Source organism: Aethalodelphis obliquidens, unplaced genomic scaffold (assembly GCF_003676395.1).
Source record: "Aethalodelphis obliquidens isolate GAN/ISIS:26980383/991018 unplaced genomic scaffold, ASM367639v1 scaffold17, whole genome shotgun sequence".
Classification (NCBI taxonomy): domain Eukaryota; kingdom Metazoa; phylum Chordata; class Mammalia; order Artiodactyla; family Delphinidae; genus Aethalodelphis; species Aethalodelphis obliquidens.
The window spans coordinates 26,548,813-26,564,477 of NW_020837961.1; the positions used below are offsets into that span (position 1 = coordinate 26,548,813).

Here is a 15,665-nt window from a genome sequence, read left to right on the forward strand (position 1 = left end):
ACAGGCCAGGAGAGAGCAGAATCACATATTCAAAGTGCTGAAAGAAAAGAATTGCCAGCCAAAAACTATCTGGCAAAATTACCTTTCAAATACATAGGAGAGAAAGACTTTCCAAAACAGACAAAAGCTGAGGGTGTTCATTACCACTAGACCGCCCCCCCCTTGAAAGAAATGCTGGAAGGAGTACTTCAAGCTAAAATGGATATATGCTAATCAGTGACATGAACATATATGAGTATCTAAGACACTGGTAAGGGTAAATATACAGTCAGACTTGGAAAATCCTAATTCTGTAATAGGATGGTACGTTAACCACTTTACTATAAAAGAGTATCAAAAATAATTATAGTGACTATAATTTGTTAAATAATACATCAAAAATATAAAATGGGGTAGCCTGTGTAGACAACTGAAGTTAGGTTGCTATGAACTTAAAATGGACTGTTTTATCTATGCAATGTCTTATGTAAGCCTTGTGGTAACCACAAACCAAAACACCTAGAGTAGATGCACAAGAGATAAAGAAAAGGGAAACAGGCATACCAAAATGGAAAATGCCAATTTACAAAGGTAGGCAGAAACAGAGGAAAAAGAAACAATGAAAATACAAAGCAACCAGAAAACAATGAACCGGATGGCATTACTAAGTCCTTACATACCAATAACAACTCTAAATGTACATGGACTGAATTCACCGTCGAAAGATGCAGAGTGGCTGGATGGGTGAAATATCAAGACCCAACTATATGCTACCTACAAGAGATTCACTTCAGCTTTAAGGACACACACAGGCTCAGAGTGAAAGAATGGAAAAAGATGTTCCATGCAAGTAGAATTGAAAAGAAAGTGGGAGTAACTGTATTTATTACAAACAAAATAGACTTTAAGCCAAAAATGGTAACAAGCATCAAAGAAAGTCAATATATAATGATAAAGGGGTACATTCATCAAGAAAACGTGTGTGTGTGTGTGTACACACACACACACACACACACACACACACACGCAACATCAGAGCACCTAAATATATTCAGCAAATACTAACATATCTGGTGGGGAAAATACATGACAATCCAATAATAGTAAAGGACTTAAGCACCCTACTTTCAGCAATGAACAGATCGTCCAGACAGAAAATCAATAAGGAGACACGGGACTTGAACCATATATTAGGCCAAATAGACCTAACAGATATTAAGAGAACATTCCATCCAACAGAAGCAGACTATACATTCATCTCTGGTGCACATGGAACATTCTCCAGGATTGACCATGTGGGAGAACACAAGATAAGTCTCGGCAAATTTAAGAAGAATGAAATTATACCAAGTATCTTTTCTGGCCATATGGTATGAAGCTAGAGTTCAACAAGAGAAAAGCTGGAAAATCTACAAATATGTAGAAATTAAACAACACACTCCTGGATAACAAATTGGTCAAAGAAGAAATTTAAAAAATATCTCAAAACAAATAAAAATGGAAACACAACATACCAAAATCCATGGGATGCTGTAAAAGCAGTTCTGAGAGGGGGTTTATGGTGATAAATGCATACATTAAGAAAACAGAGAGATCTCAAATAAATAACCTAAATTTACACTTCAAGGAACCAGGAGAAAAAAGGGACAAACTATATTCAAAGTTAGCAGAAGGAAGGAAATGACAAGGATCAGAATGGAAATAGATGAAATAGAGACCAGAAAAACAATAGGAAAAAAAAATAAATGAGTTGGTTTTTTGAAAAGATAAATGAAACTGACAAAATTATAGGTAGACGAAGAAAAAAAGAAGACTCAAATAAAATCAGAAATGAAAGAGGAGATATTACAACTGATACTACAGAAATACAAAGGATCATAAGAGACTACTAAGAACAATAATATGCTAACGAGTTGGGTAACCTGGAAGAGATGGATAAACTCCTAGAAGCACACAACCTGCTCAGACTGAATCAGGAAGAAACAGAAAATCTGAACTAACCAATAACTGGTAAGGAGACTGAATCAGTAATCAAAAATCTCCAAATATAGAAAACCCTGGACCAGCTGGCTTCACTGGCAAATTCTACCACACGTTTAGAGAAGAATTAATGTCAATCTTCCTCAAACTTGTCCTATAAACTGAAGAAGAAGGAATACTTCCAAACTCATTTTACCAGGCCAGCATTACTCTGACACCAAAGCCAAAGAAAAGAAAACTATAAGCCAATATCCCTGATGAATATAGATGCAAAAATTCTCAACAAAAGATTAGCAAACGAAATTCAACATTACAGTAAAAGGATTATACACCATGACCAAGTGGGATTTATCCCTGGGATGCAAGAATGGTTCAAAATACACAAATAAATAAATACACACTACATTAACAGAATTAAAAATAAAAATTATACAATCTCAATAAATGCAGAGAAAGCATCTGACAAAATGCAACATCCTTGCATGATAAAAACCCTCAACAAATTGGGTATTGAGGGAACATACCTCAATGTAATAAAGGCCATATACGACAAATTCAGGGCTAACATTATACTCAATGGAGAAAGACTGAAAGTTTTTCTTCATTTAATATCAGGAACAAGACAAGGGTGCCCACTCTCACCCCTCTTAATCAGTACAGTACTGGAAATCCTAGTTAGAACAATTAGTAAAGAAAAAGAAATAAAAGGCATCCAAATCAGAAAAGAAGAAGTAAAATTACCTCTGTTTGCAAATGATATGATCTTATATACAGAAAATCCTAAATACAAAGCCCCCAAATTGTTGGAACTAATTAACAAATTCAATAAAGTTGCAGAGGTCAAAATCAACATACATAAGTCAGTTGCATTTCTACATATTAACAATGAAACATATGAAAAAGAAATAAAACTATCCCATTCACAATAGCTTCAAAACAATAAAATACTTAGGAATAAATTTAACCAAAGAAGTGAAAGATCTTTACAATGAAAACTACAAGACCATGATGAAAGAAGCTGAAGAAGACACAAACAAATGGAAAGACATCCCGTGGTCATGAATCAAAGGACAATACTGTTAAAATGTCCATACTACTCAAAGCCATGTACAGATTCAACACAATCCCTATCAAAATTCCAATGGCATTTTTCATAGAAGTAGAAAAAACAACCCTAAAACTTGTATGGAACCACAAGAGACTTCAAATAGCCAAAGCAATCTTGAGAAAGAAGAAGAGTCAGAGACATCACTCTTCCTGATTTCAAACTTTTCTACAAAACCATAGTAATTAAAACAGTAAGGTACTGGCAAATAAATAGATACATAGACTTACGGACCAGAAAGAGAGCCCAGAAATAAACCTCTGCATTTTTGATCAACTAACATTTGACAAGGGAGCCAAGAACGCTCAATGGGGAAAGCATAGTCTCTTCAACAAATGGTGTTGGGAAAACTGGATAACCACATGCAGAAGACTAAAACTGGGCCCCTATCTTACACCACTCACAAAAATGAACTCAAAATGGATTAAAGACTTAAATGTAAGACCTGATACCATTAAAAATCATAGAAGAAAATATAAGAAAGAAGTTCCTTGACATTGGTCTTGGCAATGATTTTTTAGACATGACACCAAAGTTCAACAAGTATGACTACGTCAAGCTAAAAAGCTTCTGCAGAGCAAAAGAATCAAAAAAAAAAAATGAAAAGGCAAATGACAGAACAGGAGACAGTATCTTCAAACCATATATCATATAAGGGATTAATATCGAAAATATATTAAAAACTCATATAACTCAATAATAAACAATTTGATTAAACAATGGGCAGAGGGACTGAATAGACATTTTTCCAGAGAAGACATCCAAATTGCCAACAGGTATGTGAAAAAGATGCTCCACATCATTAACCAGGGAAATTTAAATCAAAAGCACAATGAAATAACTCACTGATATCAGATGATGACACCTGTTAGAATGGCTATCACGAAGAAGACAAGAGATATGTGCTAGTGAGGATGTGAAGAAAAGGGGACCCTTGTGCACTGTTGTTGGTGGGAATGCAAAGTGGTTTGGCCACTATGGAAAAACAGTATGGAGGTTCCTCAAAACATCAGAACTAACCTATGATCCAGCAACTCCACTCCTGGGTATATAGCTGAAGGAAAGGAAAACAGGATATCAAAGAGATATGTGCACTCTCATATTTACTGCAGCATTATTCACAACAGCCAAGATATGGAAACAACCCAAGTGTCAACGGATGAATGGATGACGATGTGATACACACACACACACACACACACACAAAATTTTTCAGCCATGAGAAAGGAGTAAATTCTGCTATTTGCAACAACACTGATGCACTGTGAGGGCATTATGGTAAGTGAGATAAGTCAGATGGAGAGAGACAAATATTCTATGATCTCATTTATATGTAGAATCTATAAAAGCCAAACGCTTAAAAACTGAGAGTAGAAGAATGGTTACCAGGGAATGGGGGACTTAGGGAGATGTTGTTTGAAGGTACAAACTTGCAACCAGTAGATAAATAAGTCCTAGAGATCTAATGCACACCACAGTGACAACAATACTGTTTTATAAAGTTGCTAACAGACTAGGACTTAATTGTTCCTACCACAAAAAAGAAATGATAATTATGTGACATGATAGGTGTTAGCTAATGCTATGGTGGTAATCATTTTGCAATATATGAATGTATCAAAGCAATATGTTGGACATCTTAAACTCACACAATGTTATGTCAGTTATATCTCAATAAAAAAAGGTATCTGAATCCAATAACACATAAAAAAGATCATACACCACGACAAAGTGGGATTCATCCCAGGTTCACAAGGATGGTTCAACATATGCAAATCAATCAATGTGATATGTCATATGAACAAAAGAAAAGCCTAAAACCACATGATCATCTCAATAGATGCAGAAAATGCATTTGACAAAATTTAACATTCATTCATGATAAAAACTCTTACAAAAGTGGGTAGAGAGGGAACATATCTCAAAGATAATAAAAGCTATTTATGACAAACCCACGGCCAATGTAATACTCAATGGTGAAAAGCTGAAAGCCTTCATGCTAAAATCTGGAACAAGTCAAGGATGCCCACTCTCACCTCTTCTATTCAACATAGTACTGGAAGTCCTAGCCATAGCAATCAGCTAAGAAGAAGAAATAAAAGGTATCCGAATTGGAAGGGAAGAGGTAAAGTTGTCATTATATGCAGATGATATGATACGATATATAGAAAACCCTGAAGACTCCACACAAAGACTATTAGAACTGACAAACGAATTCAGCAAGGTAGCAGGATACAAAATTAACATTCAGAAACTGGTTGAATTTCTTTACACCAATAATGAAATATCAGAAAGGGAATGTAAAAAAAAAATCCCTTTTAAAATCGCACCCCCCAAAATAAAATCCTTAGGAATAAACCTGACCAAGGAGGTGAAAGACTTATACTCTGAGAACTATAAAAACACTGATAAAGAAAACTGAAGATGATTCAAAGAAATGGAAAGATATCCCATGCTCTTGGATTGGAAGACTTCATATTGTTAAAATGGCCATACTACCCAAAGAAATCTACAGATTTAATGTGATCCCTATCCAATTACCCATGACGTTTTTCACAGAACTAGAACAAATAATCCTAAAATTCATATGGAACCATAAGAGACCTGAATTGCTAAAGCAATCCTGAAGAAAAAGAAGAAAGCAGGAGGCATAACCCTCCCAGACTTCAGGCAATACTAAAAAGCTTCAGTAATTAAAACAGCGTGGTATTGGCACAAAAACAGACTTAGGGATCAACGGAACAGAACAGAGAGCCCAGAAATAAACCCACACACCTATGGTCAATTAATTTTTGACAAAGGAGGCAAGAATATACAATGGGAAAAGGTCTCTTCAGCAAGTGGTGTTGAGAAAGTTGGACAGCTGCATGTAAACTGATGAAGTTAGAACACATCCTCTCACCATACACAAAAATAAACTCAAAATGGCTTAAAGACAAACATAAGACAGGACACCATAGATCTCCTAGAAGAGATCATAGGCAAAACATTCTCTGACATAAATCATACCAATGTTTTCTTCGGTCAGTCTCCCAAGGCAATAGAAATAAAAACAAAAATAAACAAATGGGACCTAATCAAACTTACAAGCTTTTGCACAGCAAAGGAAACCATAAACAAAATGAAAAGACAGCCTACAGGCTGATGCAGCCGACAAGGATTTAATTTCCAAAATATACAAACAGCTCATACAACTCAACAACAAAAAAACAAACAGCCCAATTGAAAAATGGGCAGAAGAACTAAACAGACATTTCTCTAAAGAAGAAATATAGATAGCCAATAGGCACATGATGAGATGCTCAACATCGCTAATTATTAGAGAAATGCAAATCAGAACTACAATGAGGTACCACCTTAAATGTGTCAGAATGGCCATCATTAAAAAGTCTACAAATAACAAATGCTGGCGATGGTGTGGAGAAAAGAGAACCCTCCTACACTGCTGGTGGGAATGTAAGCTGGTGCAGCCACTGTGGAAAACAGAATGGAGGTTCCTCAGAAAATTAAAACTGAATTACCATACGATCCAGCAGTCCCACTCCTGGGCATATATCCAGACGAAACTATAATTCAAAAAGATACATGCACCCCTATTCATAGCAGCACTATTCACAATAGCCAAGACATGGAAACAACCTAAATGTCCATCTACAGATGAATGGATAAAGAAGATGTGATGTATACATACACAATGGAATACTACTCAGCCATAAAAAAGAATGGGATAATGCCATCTGCAGCAACATGGAAGCAACTAGAGATTATCACACTAAATGAAGTAGGTCAGAAAGAGAAAGACAAATACCATATGATATCATTTATATGTGGAATCTAAAACATGACACAAATGAACCCATCTCTGAAACAGAATCATGGACATAGAGAACAGACTGGTGGTTGCCAAAGGTGAGGGGGTTGGGGGAGGGGTGGAATGGGAGGTTGGGGTTAGCAGATGTAAGTTTTTATATATAGAATGGATAAACAACAAGGTCCTACTGTATAGCACAGGGAACTATATTCAGTATCCTGTGATAGGACTTCCCTGGTGGTGCAGTGGTTAAGAATCCACCTACCAATGCAGGGGACACAGGTTCGAGCCCTGGTCTGGGAAGATCCCACATGCCGCGGAGCAACTAAGCCCGTGCGCCACAACTACTGAGCCTATGCTCTACAGCCCATGCGCCACAACTACTGAGCCTACACTCTAGAGCCCACGAACCACAACTACTGAAGCCCACATGCCTAGAGCCCGTGCTCTGCAACAAGAGAAGCCACCGCAATGAGAAGCCTGTGCACCGCAACAAAGAGCAGCCCCCACTCGCCGCAACTAGAGAAAGCCCACACGCAGCAACGAAGACCCAACGCAGCCAAAAATAAATAATTTAATTAAAAAACTATCCTATGATAAACCATAATGGAAAAGAATATTAGAATGTATATACATGTATAACTGAATCACCCTGCTGTATAGCAGTAATTAAGACAACATTGTAAATCAACTATACTTCAATTTAAAAAAAAAAACGCCATCAGAAAAATACCTAAAAAGATTGGATTTTAAACACTCACCAAAAGGGTGTTTTTTGGCCCAAAGCTTGGCTGTCAGTACGCTCAATGTATCAGCTAAATTCTTGGCCTACAGGAGGCATTTGGGGAACTTAGCAGGGTGTTATGGGGCTCTGAACTACCACCGGCAGCAGCAAAGCTGCCATCTGGAAGGGTTATCTTTTGTTGATTCCTTATTTTAAAAACCTGCTGTCCTCTGCCAAGGGCCAGCCCACATGGAGTCGGGCATCTGGATTCAAGTGTGTCCCTGAAGCAGGAGACAAGCCTCGGTGCGGTTGCTTGCTCATGTCAGCCCTGCCTGCAAATTCTAGGCAAGCGGACTCTCTGCAAGGGTGACTCCAGGCCAAAATGGGCACCTCTGGCTCTGCTTCCAGAGGCCCAGCTGCCTGACGACGCCAGGGATGTCCCCTGTGGCCCCAAAGGGCTGGTCCCTGAGTCTAGGCTGGTACGGGCTGGAGCAGCTGGGCCACACCAGGTGCCCAGGAATGGGCTGGCGGCCGGGATGGGAAGCAGGCTGCTCAACATGTCATGAAAAGCCAAGGGCATTTCTGAACACTCACCTCTGCTTCCCATCCATCAGCATCTGACTGTTATCTGAGGTTACATTTTAATTCATTCCTCATCACCATTTTTATAATAAATTCAACACCAGTCACTGATCTCTGGTCAGTGATGAATATTCAATCTTCAAAATACGTTGTCTGGATGCTGTGCTAAGCAAGATGGGTTCAATTTCCTTCTGATTATTTTTTTTGGTACTTAAATTTATTTAATTTCCACTCTGTTTAAGTTTCCTTGTATTACAAGCCTCATTCTAGATCGCGGCTCCGCCTTCCTGTGAATAAGGTCTGTTGTACACGTGAAAAACACAAAGAAAAATGACACAATGCAAAAGCAGAAAGTAGAGCTTAAAGATAAGGGGATAATTAGAACATTGCTGAACAAAGGAAATCTAATGAAAGGGTTATGTGTGAAATGCATTGGCACGTTACTGTATATAGAAGTATGAACTTTTGCTACTTTTGTTTTCAATATTTTCTAGATCCTTCTTGCAAATGTACGCTACACGGAACAATGTAAAAACCTAAACCAATTCATATTTATAAGTTACCAACTTTACTGTCTGGTTACATTAAGATTAAGCAGTTAAATCCTTATTTCAGTCTCTGAAAGAAAAGGAACACTGAGTAACAAGGGCAGACACCCCTGGCTAAGGACCGAAGGCCTCTTCTGATCCAAGCAGGGATACTACAGTAGAGACCAAGGTGGCTGAATTTATTCCTTTGATCCTACGATGCCACTGAAGGAATCAGGGGTTGGCAAAGTCGGGCCTCCAGGGCAAATCTGACCTAATAATGGTGTTTGTAAGTCTTTTCATTTTGTTTTTTACACTTTTAAGTGGTTGCAAAAAAATCTAAAGAATATTTTGTGACAGATGAAAATTATATGGAAAAGTTTTACTGGAACCCAGCCATGCTCATTCATTTAGATACTATCTGTGGCTGCTTTCAGGCTACAGTGACAGAGCTGAGTAGCTGTGGCAAAGACCATGGGACCCACAAGGCCTACAGCATCTACTACCTGGTCCTTTATGGAAAGAGTCTGCTGGCCCTGGATTGGAAGGCACACCACGGATTCAGTAACAGCCTTGGGAGAACAGGTTTTGGTTGCTTGCTAAAATAAATAAAGCAAGTATAAGATGTTTCCTGATTTTAGAAATATTAAATGTGGGCAAAAGAAGTATATGGATCAAGTGATACGGTGGTGGCCAGATCTGGTGTTCCAAATATTATACAGATTCTTCAAGGCTTTAAAAAATGCTTTGGAGGGCTTCCCTGGTGGTGCAGTGGTTAAGAATCCACCTGCCAATGCAGAGGACATGGGTTCGAGCACTGGTCTGGGAAGATCCCACATGCCTCAGAGCAACTAAGCCCGTGCACCACAACTACTGAGCCTGCGCTCTAGAGCCCGCGAGTCACAACTACTGAGGCTGCATGCCACAACTACTGAAGCCAGCATGCCTAGAGCCTGTGCTCCGCAACGAGAGAAGCCACTGCAATGAGAAGCCCACACACCACAATGAAGACCCAACGCAGCCAAAAGTAAATAAATAAAATTTAGAAAAAAAAAGGCTTTAGAAAGAATCCTTGTCCATAAAGGGGTTGAACTAGGGAACCGAAAACATTGCCCAGCTTAAAGGATCCAGAATTTGTCATTTAAATGGAGAGTTCCCATCACTCATGTCTTCCATTTTTGACCTTTGAACCTATAGTCACTGCAGTTCACATACATTTACAGTTGATTCCCACTGTTCGTGGTAGTTATGTTCTATAAAGTCATTGCCAAGAGTGAGTCAGCGAATACAGAACCTTTGCTCCTAGGGATATAGAGGGTTAGGTTCCCACAAGCTACTGGTCACAACATTTTCATCAAACAAGTGATACATAACCTTGTTTTACGTGTTTCTGTTTAAAGACACCTTATTCCCATGTGTGTTGCTGATTCCTTCACACTGAACTCACGGCCAACAGCATTATTATAACTCATGCCCGAACGAAGATTATTTTCTCCATAAGTCACATCACAGCCTCCTTGCGCTGAAAAGCACAAGACAGTGTGTGAGCAGTACATGGGGACAATTTTAAACAGCAAAATCACCAACAAAAATGCAAAAAAAGTTCTTCCCTGGTGGCGCAGTGGTTGAGAGTCCTGCTGCCGATGCAGGGGACACGGGTTCGTGCCCCGGTCCGGGAAGATCCCACATGCCGCGGAGCGGCTGGGCCCGTGAGCCATGGCAGCTGAGGCTGTGCGTCCGGAGCCTGTGCTCCGCAACGGGAGAGGCCAAAACACTGAGAGGCCCACATACCGCAAAAAAAAAAAAAAAAAAAATGACACTAAATAGTCCACCAAAAGGACACGTATTTACTGTACTGTGAAACCATATACAATTTCTAGTCCCATTAACCATGACAGTGATAAATAAAATCGATCCACTGGCATCCTCCCAGCCTTTTCAATCTCAGTCATTTAAAATGATTTTAGTTTTAAGGTTCCTTTACAGTGCATTGGTGTCTCTTGTTCCCTTCCGTCCTCATGCCCTGCTCCAATGAAGCTTTCTGCCTTTCCTACCCCTGCTTCTTCCACAGACACATTTGCACGGTGCACCACGGGCTACAAGCTGCTCTTCACACTCAGCATCTCCTCTGATCAACATGATCTTAAAAAGATTATATTATGCCCGAGACAGGCTGCATCGTTTGTGGGGCTCAGTGCCAAATGAAAACTTGGGGCCCCTTGTTCAAAGTTTGCTAAGAATTTCAAGATGGTGACATCAGACCATTAAGCCAAGAGGGGGGCCCTTTTATGTGCGGGGCCCCCGAAGTGGCAGCTAAGCTACCAGGAGCCATAGGGCTGACCAGGTGCAGGGCTGGCTCTGCACTGCCATCCTCCACAGGGGCTTCTCTCCCCTCTGCTGCTGCCTTCTGCGCCTGCCTCGCTCATGAACCAGGGAAAATGCACTTAATCACTCCCTGCCTTAATTCTTTTCTCTATAAACAGGGTAAAAAGAAATGAGTAAATATTACTATTATTCCCTTTTTACAGAGAAAGGAATTAAGATGAGGTGATGAAGTGTAAATAGTAGTATTTACTCATCCTTCCTTCATGGAGATATTAGAAGGCTTTAATGCTAGGACTTAGGAAGAAAGGCACTAGGTAAATCCCAGGCATTATGTATTTATTTTAATTGTAAGAGGAGGGATTTAGGCTGCCTAAGAGGGGGGGGGGATTTATAGACACAGGTGTTAGACAATGAGATAGCTTTCCAAAATCTTCCCTAGACAGATTTCAGATTGGGAAGATTCCTGTATGTCAGATGTGATTTTCTATGAGCACGGCTTCCTGGACCCTCAGTGGATCTTTCTATCTGATGTTTCTTTTTCCAGAAAGCCCACCCTATGGCATCATAAATCTCACGGGATCACGTGGAAATGGAATGCACATTTCCCTTAACGTCCCTGAAAAAGGCAAGGTCCAAGTTTCTCCCCAGCATCCTTACAGGACTTTCTTTTCTTACAGATTTTCAAAACTAGCTGTGAACAATGGCACATGTTCTGTGGGTATACTTATGAAACTTATGAAATGAATAACGAAGCCAAAGGAGTGGTTATCATAAGAAGAAAATGCTTCTTCCCCTCTCTTTAAATAAATTGGGATCAGACATAATCTTTAATTTTGCCAGTTAAGGATTAAAAGGAACAAACTACTGTCTGTTATCATTGTAAGTTCATAAGAGAAAGATTTTTCACACCAAGACAAAAACCCATGGAATGGGAGAAAATATTTGCAAGTCATATATTGGATAAGGGGTTAAAATCCAGAATATATAAAGAATGCCTACAACTCAACAAGATAAAGACCAATTTTTAAAAATGGGCAAAGAAACTGGACAGTTCTCCAAAGAAAACATACAAATGGCCAATAGGCACATTGAAAGATGTTCAGTATCACTAATCATTAGGGAAATGCAAACCAATACCACAATGAGATACTACTTTAAAACCTGTTAGGATGGCCACTATCAAAAAAAAACCCCAGCAAATAACAAGTGTTGGTGAGACTGTAACCCTTGTGCCCTGTTAGTGGGAAGGTAAAAATAACTGGAAAACAGTTTGGTGGTTCCTCAAAAAATTTAACATAGAATTATCATGTGAGCCAGGAATTCTATTTCTAGGAATATACCCCCCACATTGAAAGTAGGGTCTCAAAGAGATATCTGCACACCCATGTCCACAGCAACATTATTCACAATAGCCAAGAAGTAAAGCAAGACAAGTGTCTGCTGGCAGATGAAGGGGTCAACAAAACGTAGTCTATACCTATAGTGGATTATGATTTCCCTTGAAATGGAAGGAAATTCTGACATATGCTACAACATGGATGGCAATGGAGGATATCATACTAAGTGAAATAGGCCAGTCTCAAAAGACAAATACTGGATGAGTCCACACAGATGAGGTACTAGAACAGTCAGATTCAGAGACAGGAAGCAGAATGGTGGCTGTTCTGGTGCGGGGAGGGGAAGCAGGAGTTAATAGGTAGAGAGTTTCAGTTCTGCAAGATGAAGGGTTCTGGAAATTGGTTGCACAACAGTGTGAATGTACTTGACACTACTGAACTGTACAGTTAGAAATGGTTAAAGTAGTCAATTTTGTTTGTGTATTTTACCACAATTTAAAAAAATAAAAAGGAATGATGAGCTCCTGTTTTGAAGTTTGTTTCCTCATTTCTCTGAAGTCAAATACAACTGCATCTTAGAATGTGTCCGGGTGATGGATCAGCAGTTGGTAAGCATTGTCTTCAAGAGTCTACACATTAGCCACTGAAAATATCTAAACGTTTTAAATCAACCTTTGCCAAGGAGGTAAGGAAATAACCCAGGTTTTGCATTAAGTCAGCTGCAGAAAACCATGAGCAAAGACCAAAGGAGATCAAGTTCTGTGGCTGTATGTGGAAATCAACTGTCCTTGTAATTACGGTGTGATGTGAAGGTGATGGGTGAGAAAGGACTCAGGACCAACATTACTGATAAAATCATGACCTGAAGCGCAAGACCAGCTCTGAAGCATCATGGCTCCCTCTGATGCCGAAATCTCGTATCTGTATCTATAGCTCTTCAATGCCAAACACTCACATCCATCCCTCCATTCACCTACCCACCTATCTACCTACCTACCTATGTGTCTGCCTGCCTATCTATCTAATCATCTATCTATCATTTATCTATAAATAGTACATATACATGTATTAATATATAGTACATGTATATAATATATAATAAAGCTTTCACTAATTCAAAACTACTCATACACGGGTCTAGGTCCATAGCAAAGTTTGTTTGGGGGTTATTTATAAACATAGTTTGCTAGGCTACTGTGATTTCTTCACTGTATCTAAACACATAAACACAAAACTTTGCAAGTTCACTCAACCACGTTCAAAATGCTCCTTTTACATACCTGCCATCACATCAGAGAAAGACTTATAGTTCTATTTTATTAAAGGAGTTTTACTAAAGGGCTTTACCAGACAGCACCTTGACCTTTTCAAAGCTTCCTGCAGCCCCTGGTGGCTTTGTGGCTTCCGGCAGAGTTACTGGAAACCTAGGTGAATCAATCAGCTATTCCTCACAAAAACCTCCTCGTTGCTATGGCTACTGAAGAGTTTTCAGACTTTCTGTGAACTGACCTGTCTGCAGCCTCTGCCCCAACGTTTGCACGGGGGGGGACACACGCTTTTCTGGCTTGTCCCCCGTGTCCCTCTTTTTGCCTTCTTATCTCACCTCAGCGGCAGCTCCTGCCCAGACTCTCTGCAGGCGCCTTCCTGGTTTTGGTCCCTTGGTGGTTCTCTTCCTCCGGGCTCGGTTCTGTCCACCGTATGGCCACACGGATGTCCAGGCAGTTCTGTCGAGCCCTGGGCTTCAGTGACCACCACGCGCTGTACCTCCTCAGGCAGTATCAGCACTTTGCTTCCTCATCTCCATGGAGCCCTGAGCTCGCCTGACATTTCCCCGGGACTCCTCAGGGCACCTCAAGTCAGTACATCTAAAACATCCTTATCTTCTCCACTCACAAAGCTCCTCGCCTGCATCCCCTCGCCCAGTGCTGGTGCCACTCCATCCACCAACCTACGTCCGAATCCACCAACCTACGTCCAAATCCTGGGGGTCATTTTATTTATTTATTTACTTACTTACTTATTTATTTACTTACTTATTTATTTATTTATCTATTCATTTATTTTGCGGTACGCGGGCCTCTCACTGCTGCGGCCTCTCCCGTTGCGGAGCACAGGCTCCGGACGCGCAGGCTCAGCGGCCGTGGCTCACGGGCCCAGCCGCTCCGCGGCATGTGGGATCCTCCCGGACCGGGGCACGAACCCGTGTCCCCTGCATCGGCAGGCGGACTCTCAACCACTGCGCCACCAGGGAAGCCCTGGGGGTCCTCTTAGATCCGCTCCCTCCTCTCTCTCAACCTCTCCGTCCTATCCACCACCAAGAACCATCCAACCCACCACCTGAATATGTCCTAGGTCCCCCTGCCCCTGCTCTAACTTAGCCCCCAGCCCCCATCTCTTACCTGCACCACTGCACCAGCATCCTAACTGCTCCTCTTCTAATAGACTTTCCAGATCAGTACTGTCAATATGACCGTCTGCCCTGCCCAAGATGATGGCAACTGGGCACACGTGGCTGCTTGAGCACTCGGAATGTGGCTAGTGTGACAGGGGAACTCAATTTTCAATTTAACTAAATTTACATGTCAAGACCACACATGGCCAGTGGTTACCACACTGGAAGGAGCGGCGCTAGACTCCACAGATGTGCTCAAAACCTCTCAGTAGCTCCCTCAACATGGTTTTACAGGTCCTTTCATTGTCTCCATCCTTATTTTTCTCCATTCCTTGGATACAATGAAATTCTCCATTTCTCAAAAATCACCATGCACCCTTCTCCTTTGGCATAATAACTCCTTTGGTTTCGGTGAGCTTCCCTCTGTCTGTCTGGTCAACTCCTACTTTGCCTTTGGGGCTTCCATCGTCTGCTTCCCTGGCCCATCTCCACCCTGCCACTCCACCTTCTGGATGCCCGCCCCAACCCCGCCGGCCCGGCCCATGGGCTTCCCAGTCCACCTCGAGCACCCAGCACTCTGCATTCTAATTCCCAGTTCACCTGTCTACTCTGTTCCCCCATCGGACCGCACACTCGGAGGGCAGGGGCCTAGTCTCCTTGGCTACTGTTGTATCCTCGGCACCAGCACAGTGCCTGGCCCGGTGGTGTCTGCCCGCCCCGGGCCCTTTGACACTGTCTTTCACAATGATTTTTTGGATGTGACACCGAAAGCACAAGTGACAAAGGCAAAGCTCAATGAGTACGACTACATCAAGCAACAGCCTCCTGGGGCACCTACAGGGTAGCCTGGAGAAACACAACTGTGATCGGAAACACAACTGAGCAGCAGTAACCTTAACCATG

At 41.0% G+C, this 15,665-nt stretch overlaps 1 protein-coding gene across 2 annotated transcripts in view; it reads right to left on the reverse strand.

The window, feature by feature from the left end:
• The window catches only part of NR3C2 (nuclear receptor subfamily 3 group C member 2), a 370,425-nt gene that overhangs the window by 9,571 nt on the left and 345,189 nt on the right, over positions 1–15,665 (reverse strand). Inside the window, exon 9 of one of the 2 annotated variants that reach the window (XM_027117134.1) lies at positions 9,693–10,230. The exons of the other annotated variant lie outside the window; for it this stretch is intronic. Coding sequence (XP_026972935.1) covers positions 10,210–10,230 — 21 coding nt within the window. The 3' untranslated portion in view covers positions 9,693–10,209. Of the gene's footprint in view, positions 1–9,692; positions 10,231–15,665 lie in introns of those variants that run through there. 2 annotated transcript variants of the gene reach the window in all.